Genomic DNA, 11459 nt, shown 5'->3' on the forward strand with positions numbered 1-11459 from the left:
TAGTTAGAATTCTACTCTTTATAGTTTATGCCTCTTTTTCGCAATAGTCATTTGATTTGTTTAAAAAGGAGATATTTTGTGACGTATAAATCATTGTCACCAGTTATTTTTGTTTCCATGAACTGGTTTTACCCAAAATATTGTTTAATTTGTTAATTAAGCCCAGTGGGAGGAGCTAAATGTATAAAAGGGCAGCTTCAAGCACTTGCCAAGAGTCAGAGTCAGTCAGGTTACAGAGGAAGTAACGTCGGAGCTGATGTGGGAGTTAGGGAAGAACTCTTGTTGGTGTTTTTGTAAACATCAGTATTTTTTAAACCAAAATAATTTTCTTCTTGTGTTTTTGATTAAAATCTATTTGTTTTTATTTTCTTGTAAATATGGCCACGCGCACCTCGGGAGGCCGGCTGTAAATAAATTGAAACCACCACAATTTTCCAACTACGCCTGTGTTTTGACATCTTTTTGAGGAGTTTTTAAGAGAAGCTGTTAGGATCTGATTTAAGCGGACCCAAAAGTGCAGAGCACGAACACAGCAGGTAGATGGTAGTAAAAAGGTTTATTGTTTAAAGCTGGAGCTGGGGTGGTGGCGGCAGGCAGTGGGGATCCAAAGTCCAGGGAGGGTGAGGCCAGAGTTGATTGAGTCGAACAAACGGAAGGTGCACAGCTGAATCTGAGGCAAAAGGGAGCACGGGGTTAACAGGTATCATTAAACAAGAAAGAAGTAGTCACAGGAGCCAGGATAAGTACCACACTGGTGAACGGTCGATCTGGCGATGACAGGGGAGATGAGCTGAGGTCTTATAGACTGAGGTGGAGTTGATGACGAGATGAAGGTCAGCTGCGCCGGTGACCCACAGGAGGCCCCTCCCAGCTCCAGTGTGGGAAGGGAAAACAGAGAACACAGCAGGAAGGGAAAACAAGGAGCACAAAAGGAGGTGGCAACCCTGGTCCTAACAGAAGCACGAAGTCATGGACTGACAACTGCAGGAGCGTAATCCCATTGCTACATAGTGTGTAAGGTGGAGGGTCAAAGGATACGATGGTGACTAATTGACCACAGTCAATGTAACAGAGTGAAACACATCAGAGCAACAATGCATACTGTTAATGTGCACTGTATATACCCAGGATACACCCCAAGTAGTAACCTCATTTTATCATTAAGTTGTTTATACCATATGTTGACGACTGGTTAAGTTGAAGATTGTGTCCCTAATGTTATTTGTTGCAAAATCTAATGCATTACTACATTACATGACTCCATAGATTCATGACATCATGATGACATTCCTATCATAAGATCATAAATTACTTTTCAATCTCATCTTTAATTCATGTATAAAGTCCTACAGGATGCAGATATTTCTCAAAAAAAGCATTTTGAGCTATACATATACGATATTTGGGATTTTCACTCAACTTGGTGGGAATAATTCTCTGATCAATATCAATATCTCTATTATTTCTTGGAAAATGTGTTTTTCACACCATCATTGTTGATCTTTGATCCTATCATCTGTAATATACTTCCCACCAAATCAGGTTCAAATTAATCAAATCAAATCAAATCAAATTTTATTTGTATAGCCCATATTCACTAATGATAACATGTAGTAATATGATCATAAACTGGATCTAAAAATGGATGTAGACTCCAGGTCTGGAAAGTGAAGTCAATGCAGAGGTGACTGGACCTTTATTCTCTTGAGAAACCAGCAGAGGGAGACTCCACTTATTTCAAAGAGAAGTGACATTTTATAGAAGTCCACGAGAAAATGACTCTACCTCTCAATTGATTTATAACAACAGTTCACACCTAAGTTTATGGTCACAATCGCTAGTTTCAAGTCTTGTTCAAGACAACCTAATTTTCTTGTCAATTATGGTCCCATTTAGAGATGTTTAAAAGACGATAAGAAAAGACAAGACAAGACAAGACAAGATAAGATAAGATAAGATAAGATAAGATAAGATAAGAGAATCCTTTATCAGTCCCCCAGCAGGGAAATTTGCTGTGTTACAGAGGAGGACAGTCAAAATTAGTCAGTAAAGTAATCATATTTAAACATGTAACACTTATATATGCAAGGCAATCTAAAAACGATATAAATTGAATAGAACTAATATATACAGTGTAAACAGAAAATATACAGTGAGTGAGTAAATAGCTCACCCCCGCTCCATATATGGTTAACCTTTGTGTGGTGTTCGTCTGTGGGACCAATTTTCTATATTTGCTAAAAGAAAAGTGATGCTATTAATTACTGGCCTTGGCTCATTTTCTGTGAAGAACATAAAAAAGAACTGCAGACTGTACATCTCCTTACACATTTATATTACATATGTGATGTTCGGGTCCTCTTGACCCGGGGGTACCAAGGAATTGAAATTGTAGGTGCGATGTACATTCACTCTGTCCTCCTCTTACCTGGGTCTGCAGTTAATGTGTGTTTGTATATGTGTGCATGTGTGTGGGAATTTTGTCTTTCTGCACCTGCAATTTTTGTTTCAATCAAGCACCAACTCCTCCTGCATTCCCACACATTTGACCCTATATTTGCTCACTCCCAGGGGCAAACTGGGGGCGGGATACAACAAATGAATAGCTTTGCCTGTGTGGCTTCTTATCACAATCGATCAAGGTGGCAAAAAGATTCTCTGCTCAGAGGGCCTTAGTAATGACTTTTGAAGAGAACAAAACTTCCTCATGAGGAAGAGGAAGAGTTTATGTGAATCATATTTCTGTCAATTACAGAGACTGACAGTGAGTTTGAAGAAGATGATTAGATTGATCATCAGCCAACTCCAAAGAAAGCCTGTCAGCCGCAAGCCACAGGCCCAGGCCCGCAGGAGCCAGTAAGTGGAGATACACAAATGCAGCATACACACCTTAAAACTCTGCCCCTCATGTGTTGTATAGGCTGGCATGAATAGGCCGTGATGTGTTTTGCAGACTGACATGGGTGTGTTCAATTTCTAATTAAGTTCAAAGAAATAAACATCAATAGTGATGAAATATCTTGTTTCATATTGGTTTTTTACAACCCATTTTCCTTTTTTTTATTGCATTTTATCACAAAAAAACAAATAGTGGCTTATAGTCATAAATGTGATCAAACAGGGGTAGATGGCAAATATTAACCATATATGCTGTCTGCATTGCTTGGAGCTCAACCCCATTTCTGAAGATGTCTCCCACAGCATCCCCATATATCTCCCTCTACTTGCATCACCCATTCTAACAGCACATCCATGAATGGCTAGAATTGCTGTCACTCTCTATGTTACATGTAGGTGTTCGCATCCTATTGGATAGTTAAGCCTAAAGTATCTATTCCTAAATCACATGGTGTCCTTACGTCTTGCCACTGGTGAAATACGCAAAAGAGTTAAAGTTGGTGTCTCTGTCTGAAGCATCTGAGTTAAATGTGAAAGTCCATGAGCGTAGACACTACAATGTACTGCTAGTTGGCCCTTTATCTATACCCTGACCTTGGGTACTGCGAGGAGAGAGAAGGGAGTATGTGTGGAATGGGACAGGCTCTATTCTCCTAATGATGTCCAGATTGTACAGGCAGGTGTACTTCCTCAACAAGTTAGAGCAGGGAAAGATCTTAGTGCAGATTATTCAGTGGAAAATAGTCAAGTCAGTATAAACACCTCAAGTCAGTATAATTAGTCCAGTTTTATTTTCAATTACGATAAATGAAGTATTTAGTAAGGTAGACGGGTCAATTGGGATGTCACTATTTGCAGATGATGGAGTTGTGTGGAAAAGAAATGAAGTTTTAGATTTTCAGTGGATAAAAATAAAGTATTGTTTTCTACCTATAACAAAATTGTTGAAACAATTAAGTTGTATGGAGAAAAATTTGAAAGCGTGGCGTGTATCAAGTGGTTTGATTGAAGGCTTATATGGAACATTCATATCAGAAAAATTGAAGAGAAATGTAAAAAGGTCCTAAACATTAGCAGGTGTTTGTGGGGCAGTGGGGAGCAAATAGGAGTGCTCTGAAAAGTATTTATATTGCACTAGTCAGATCAGCTCTTGATTATGGATGTGTCTAGTATGAGTCAGCAGCTAAGACCTTGTAAGAAAACGTTGGACACTATTCAGGCTCTGAGGTTATGTTGAGGGGCCATGAAGATCACTCCAGTGTCAGCCTACAGGTGGAAATGGGAGAAACTCTTCTTGTACTGAGAAGATCAGAACTTACATTAACATACTGGGCAGACTTGAGGGGACATAACAATATTCATCCAGTTAAGAGCATACGGGAACTATCAATCAAATTTTATTTGTATAGCCCATATTCAAAATCACAAATTGTCTCATAGGGCTTTAACAAGGTGTGACATCCTCTGCCCTTAACCCTCAACAAGAGAGAGGAAAAACTACTAAAAACCCTTTTAACAGGGTAAAAAGAAGGTAGAAACCTCAGAGAGAGCCACATGTGAGGGATCCCTCTCCCAGGATGGACAGAAGTGCAATAGATGTCAAGTGTAAAGGAGAACATCAAGATAAAGGTTTTAGCAGCATTGATAAGGGTAAACATTTTGAAGTATAACTGAAGGTCAGTGAATTGGTGGATTAATGTCATTAATGGTCAATGGTCACTATGTCAGGAAAAGGAGTGAAGGAAAGAGTGAGAAAGAAAAACCAAGTAAAGTAATGATTAGTTCAGATTCCAGCAGTGCCCTTGAAGGCATAAAAAATAGTCACTTAGACACAAGACATGATATTAGAGATAGCACATACTGTATTAGTAATAAAGAGAATTGGGATGAAATCAAGTTTGTATGGCTTTCCGCACACATCTGGGAGGAAGGAAACTATCTGGCTGATAAATACGCAAAAGGAGCAACAAGGAAAAGAACTGTAGATATGGCCGTAAATTATAGCAAGGCTGAGATCAAACATATCATTAAATCAGGACTTAAAAAGAGATGGCAGGAGGAATGGGACAGAGGAATTAAGGGCAGATACTTTCATAGTATTAAAAAGAAAGTGGGTGAAATGAGATACAAAGGAAGAGGTGATAGTACCAAGAATGAGATTTGGTCCCACAGGTCTAAACAGCCGCCTGAAGATAATGAACAGGCAGGACAAAGGCAGATGTGACAATTGTAATCAGCAGGAAACAGTGGAGCATATATTTTGAGTCTGTCCACAACACCATCGACAGAGTCACTTAAAACTCACTCCAAAGAAACCATTTAACATCAAGTCTGAGAGAAACACTACAGAGGGACGCAGGTGATATTCAGGTTTCTAAAAAACACAGGACTCCATAACAGAATTGAAGTAAATAGCCATTCTGACTCAGACTCCTTCCCAGACGGTGGCGGTAATGCACCGATAAGTTATTATTAAGCACCAGGAGAAGAAGAAGACAGCCGCAGGAGGTGTTATGACCGGTTAGGACAGAGAGCACGTCCTTCACCGCACCGCTACAGGAAGTTCAAACTCACAGTTTGTTAGGTGGTGACTGAACCGCTCTGCCATCGACCAGCTGCCCTGGCTCTGAAAGCAGATGTAGCAGGCTTGTGTTGATTGGCGATCAGATCTATCTATCTACGCCTGAAGGGATGATGCTGATGCTATTTAGCTACATTCAGTCATATAGAATCTGGTGGAGCAGCATGTCCGCCCTTTCAGCCTAAGTGAGTACATTTTAAAGCATCGATTACAAAGTAGTTTGTCTCTTTTCCATGAATCGGCCTCACGTGTCTGTTCTCCACACGCCTGTCCACCCAACTCCTCTGTGTAAGCTCCTAATTAACGAATACACATCAAACCCTATCTCTCCACAGGCTCCATCAGTCATCTCTCATTGATGTCAGTCGGACTCTTTGAGCCTGGAAGGCCCCCAGCCGTATCACTGCACGTTATGTAACATTACACACGAGCTAGTCCCCAATGCTCATAAGAGTAGTTCACATTCGGATATGATTTGGATTGTGATATCAAAGACAGAATGGACCATGACACTGTGAAGTTCTTGCACAAGTACACATGGACTTTCTAAAGGAACAGAGATGATACCTTTTATTAGGTAGATGTTTTAATATTTTAAAAACACTGTCATGCTTTTATGAATGTTTATTCACATAACTTTATATTGGTTGCAGAAAGCTTAAAGACACTGAGCATTGCACAAGTGGATCTTTAACCCAAATAAAATTCTACTGTCATTCATGCTGAATGGAAGATTAATTGTTTAATAAAAAAACGAACCTGCTACTACTAGTAAAGTTATTATTAAGGTAATAAATTATTTTAAGAGAAATGTGTTTATTCAACTATGAATAGATCACATTCATGTATGTAAAATAAGTTACTTTGTTACTTACTTTTTAGAAAACCCAACGTATACACGTTGTGAAATTCCAAAAAGTAAATGGTGCCTATCTGTTTGACATGCTCAGGTTTGTGGCACAAAGCCTACCGACATATCACTATATAAATAACCAAAATGAAGTGATAGGAAAAAGACTACCTTGTCGTACATAATGCTAAGCAATGGTTACACTCCCAAATAACCATGTATTTAGCTGTGGAGGGGGCTGGGAGGGCACCTTCACCTGGACCAGAGGATCAATCAGGTGAGAGCTGACTGATCCTCAGGGTTAAAAGGCAGCAGTGGAGCTGCCCGAGAGAGAAACACAGAGACACACAACAGTTGTGTCTCTGTGTGTGGGAGACCCCGTGGCATGGTCAACTGCCACAGCTGTGTCTTATTCATTTAGAATATTATTTTAAAATGTATCCCAGACTGTTATTTAAATTGCAGGCAGAAATCCCAATAAGGATCATTGCTACTGTGAGGCAGTGTTGAATTCACATGGTCACATTACTTATGTAGGAAAACAAAACGGGAAACAGCTTCCTACACCAACCTTATATTATGCTTAATGTAACTGTTCTCTTAACATTTTTATGACTAGCACAACCCATGGTATGTTTAAATGTATATGTTTATACTGCTGTTTTTTAGATTTAAGATTTTAGATTTTTATCATTTGTGTTATTACATGTTAGCTAAAAGTGTACAGTGTATCCAGCAGACGTCAAAATCAAATAGGAGTCATGTTTGTGTTTGTGTCAAATGTGTCCAGTGGTCCATTAAGTCCTGTAGAGACAAACAGACACAACAGAAATAAAAACTGAACACTGTGAGTTCTAGGGCTGTCACTTTTTCTAAAAATCAGGTTCGGACGAATTTGACATGGTGCATAATTCATTCAAATATATTCCAAAGCTAACAGGTGAGCCCACAGAAAGCATGGTACAAAGTCGACAAACAGCCCCACCTATGTTTGTTACTTTGAAATCTGTACTCAAAATACTACCACATGCTGCTTCTCAGATGCTTTCTTGTAATGACTGTCGGCTCAGCATGGCTTTGCTTAGTGACGTCCTCTATTTTCAACGCAAACATGGTAACATTCCTGGCTTACTTAAATGATAAAGGGCAGGCAATAGGTCAAGCTGATAGTGTGGCATTATGAAATAAAGGTACTGTGAAATAAATAAATGTCTTTTGAAAAACAATTTTGAAATAAGTAATTGTATTTATTTAAGTAAATGGATTCAGTTATATATTTATCTTATGCTATATTTATATATTTATTGCCATATATTTTTTATTTCAAGGTTTATTTCATAGCCTTATTTATTTATTTATTTACCTACCTATTTCTTTCTTTCTTTATTTAAACATTAAACTGATATTTACATAAACAGTTGACCCCCAAGGAGGAAGGAATGGCACCTGCAGGGGGAGCATTGTTGATCCAGACACCAGTGCAGCTCTATCGATATCTCCTCAGATGTTGCAGACAGTTGCCGACCACAGTGATGCAGCACCACTACAAACACGCCATAAGACAGGTGAGCAAGCTAAATGTTTTCCTTGTGATCTTGTACAATGTAACATGTAGACTTTTGCACAGAGACAAGTCATTTCCAAACCGTCAAACAAGACTGAACTGCTAATTATACATATTGATATCTAATATCTTCCTCCAGTCAGTAACATGATGGACCAGTGAAAGATCCTTGGTTTGAATGTGACTAGGCCTTTCTGTGCAGAGGTTACAGATGTTGTCTGTGTTAACATCCTGCTTCAGTATCTGATGACACAAAGACCTGTGTTTCGCACACTTCATCCTTGACGAAGAGTCATTTCTGATATCGAGCAAAGATTAACAGATTATTTTCAGGTAGCTGTCATAGATTCTCATGGACATTTCATTTACAGTATAAGCTACCAATAATTGTGTAATTGTGGGTTCTGCTCAACTAGACAGTAGTTCACGTGTATCACAACTTGGGTGTCATTTTTGTGGTGTTGTTTTGTAACCGCTACCTGCCATACGTTATCAGGACAGTGCACCCTCTAAAGTCACTGCTGGGATCCACACTACTTCAGGAAGGTTTGCACAGCTGCTGCCAACACAGACACACACTAAGAGCAGTGCATCGAAACTGTGAAGGATGTTTATAACACACACTTGAAGGCAGGTGATCTCCTGCTTCTCCAGTGTTTCCAAAGGCATTTTCAGACATGTACTCCAGAGAATGTCTACACAATGTTTTTACATTTGTTGCTTGTTAGAAACATAATCAACATGCCCACTTACTCGCTATGAACTCTGTGAGCCCATTCGGACATTCTCAAAGATTTAACTTGTGGGCTGGCCGGAGAAAGTCTTGAGGCTCTCACTCTGACATTTGCGTTTCCGCACACAGCCCCTCCGAAGAATGTCAGGAGATTATCCAGAGTTCAGTCCTTGTCTGAAAGCAGCTCAAGTTTCCAGAGGCAGGACAGTGAACCTCTCTGTGCTCCTGATGCTGTGTCATCAGTGTGTGAAGGAGACATTTTGAGTGGTCAACAGACTTGAAAGGTGCTATATAACTTATGTTCACTTACCATAAATGTCAATAACCACATCTCAGCAAACAAGTTTGATTGTATTATTACTATTATGTAAGATTGAAACAACAAGATAATCTAATAATTGAGGCTGAAACTACAGATTATGAATTCTTCTGGTGTAGAGTTTATGCACTTTTCATCAATTATTGTCTTTAGTGATATGAAATGTTTGTAGCAAACACTAAATCTTTATGTTGTTACTAATTGATTTAATTTGATGCCTTTGGCCCTATTTAATATTTAAAAGTAGTTTGTCATTTGTATCTTCTACATTCATAAATACATGTTCAGCACTTATATAAATTATCATATATACATGACTTGAATGTTTGATTATATGCAGAGCCATAAATAGATAAAGTTGGGCTGAGTTCATCTTTAGAGCATATTTCTCTAAAGACATCAATGAAAATGGAAACGATTGGAAATGGAAAAATTGATACTCAATTATATCTATCCGTAGCGCCAGACGACTATAATGCTCCAAACCAAGTTATAAATTGCCTCTCAAGCTTGGAAAAATGGATGAGCAACAATTTTCTCAAATTAAACAAAGATAACACAGAAATTCTTGTAATTGGTAGTGATGATCAGAGACAAAACATTATCAGCAAACTTTGAAGTCTGGCGCATCTCAACAAATCAAAAGTAAAGAACCTGGGTGTTACACTTGACTCAGAACTAGATTTTAATTCACACATAAACAATGTCACAAAGATTTCCTTTTATCGTTAATCAAAAGGGTGACTCATGCTTTTATACTTTCTCGCCTGGACTACTGTAAATGCACTATGTTCAGGATTACCGAAATAATCCATTGATCGACTACAACTTGTACAAAATTCAGCAGCCAGGGTTTTAACGAGAAATAGGAAAAGAGATCACATTAGTCTGGTTTTAGCGTCTTTACACTGGCTTCCAGTATCACTGAGGTTTGGTTTTAAAATGATTTTACTTAAGTCTCTTACACCCTCATACATCTCTGACTGTTTATTGGAATATGTTCCAAACCGTTCCCTCAGGTCATCTACTGGCTTGGCTTGCTCAATATCCCCAAAACAAACTATAACAAGTTTGGGGAAGCAGCTTTCTCTTGCTATGCACCAAAGGTTTGGAACAAACTCCCACCACACATCAGACAAGCTTCTTCCGTTGATAGTTTTAAGAAACAACTCCAGACCTATTTGTACGATCTTGCTTTAAATTCATTTTATCTGTTTTATTTGTATTCTTTCAATTTTTTTCTTTCTTTGTTTTATTGCTAACATGTTCTTATTGATCTCTTATTTCATGTCTTTGCTTTTATTGATTTAAACCACTTTGAGCTACATTTTATGTTTGAAAGGTGCTGTATAAATAAATGTATTATTATTATTATTATTATACTTAACTGCAAAGTCAATGGGAAGAACATTCGACTTTGTTGCCTTTGTTTTATTTGAACACTCTACCCTCAGCGCGGTTTGTTAATCATGTGCTGCTGTGTGTTTGCAGGTATCAGAAATTTGCTGTAATTTGTCTAATTGCTTTGTTATGAATTAATATGATGTCTCAGGTCTGTGTCTGAGTCATGAAACAAGATGTGAATTAGTCTGGTGCTGTCAGGTCTGAGTTAGCTTCATGAAACAATTCTGTTTTATTCAATTCAGGCTTTTCACTAGGAACCCTGTATTTTCTGAGACTCCGTCATGAAGCACCTCACTGATGCTTTACTTTCTGTTCCCAGGGTTACAAGAGTCACTCGGATGAAGATGACCCAGAGCGGATCCAAATGATAATCCACAGAGCAGTAGCAGATGCTCAGTGGATTCTTGATAAAGTAAGGATGATATTAATATCACTAGTTGTTTGTATATTATCTTCCTTCACAAATAATACAATAATGAATTATCTTTTGAATTAACAGTATACTAAGAAGAAGTGAGGCTCTTGAGAAGAGAGGGTGTCCACTGCACTGCTGCACCTGACATGGTTGTAGGTCTCAAATCAGGGGCTGTATTCATGTTAAATGGACTCATGTAGCTGGCCACTGAAAGAGCTTTAACTTGGTCACATTCACACATTTGGGGTTTAGGGTTCAGTGTCTTGCCCAAGGACACCTCAACATGTGGAATTGAGGAGGTGGAACTTGAACCTCTGACCCTCTAATGCTGAGTTGAATAAAATATTTAAAAGTGTAAATACAGTAGTTAGAATAAAATGTGTTGACAATGTACAGTTTGTCTTTTTTAATAAAGGAATGATTATAGCGCAGTAGTCTTATTTATTATGTCTGATCAGATGTCTACAGTGACTAACCTTAATTTCTGAGATGACTACTCTGAAAATCAGCAAATCATTCCAACTGTAGAAAGTTTTGATGGAAAACGAAAGCCATGCAGAGATTTAGATTGATATAAAACTAAGGTGGCGTTGCAGCTATGGGTGGACGATTCACCTTCAATAGCAAGTAGGCCAAAAAACTCACAGGGGGTTCCTGGGCCTCATCAACTGGGAGAGGGATCCCTCACATGTGGC

General features: G+C 38.5%; 1 protein-coding gene across 2 annotated transcripts; it reads left to right on the forward strand.

Annotated features, from left to right (window-relative positions):
* Positions 1 to 5381: 5381 nt before the first annotated feature.
* Positions 5382 to 11195, forward strand: lyrm9 (LYR motif containing 9). Of its 2 annotated transcripts, XM_035154555.2 has the most exons (5): positions 5382 to 5664; positions 5815 to 6056; positions 7748 to 7894; positions 10669 to 10761; positions 10849 to 11195. In XM_035154555.2, the coding sequence occupies exons 3-5, from the start codon at positions 7769 to 7771 to the stop codon at positions 10864 to 10866; spliced, it is 237 nt and encodes a 78-aa protein (XP_035010446.1). In that variant the 5' UTR covers positions 5382 to 5664; positions 5815 to 6056; positions 7748 to 7768; the 3' UTR covers positions 10867 to 11195. The 2 variants fall into 2 exon arrangements, with proteins under 2 accessions (XP_035010446.1, XP_035010445.1); XM_035154554.2 differs by lacking the exon at positions 5815 to 6056 and having other exon boundaries at positions 5383 to 5664.
* Positions 11196 to 11459: the final 264 nt, after the last annotated feature.

The sequence above is a fragment of the Hippoglossus stenolepis genome, chromosome 4, assembly GCF_022539355.2.
Source record: "Hippoglossus stenolepis isolate QCI-W04-F060 chromosome 4, HSTE1.2, whole genome shotgun sequence".
Lineage (NCBI taxonomy): Eukaryota > Metazoa > Chordata > Actinopteri > Pleuronectiformes > Pleuronectidae > Hippoglossus > Hippoglossus stenolepis.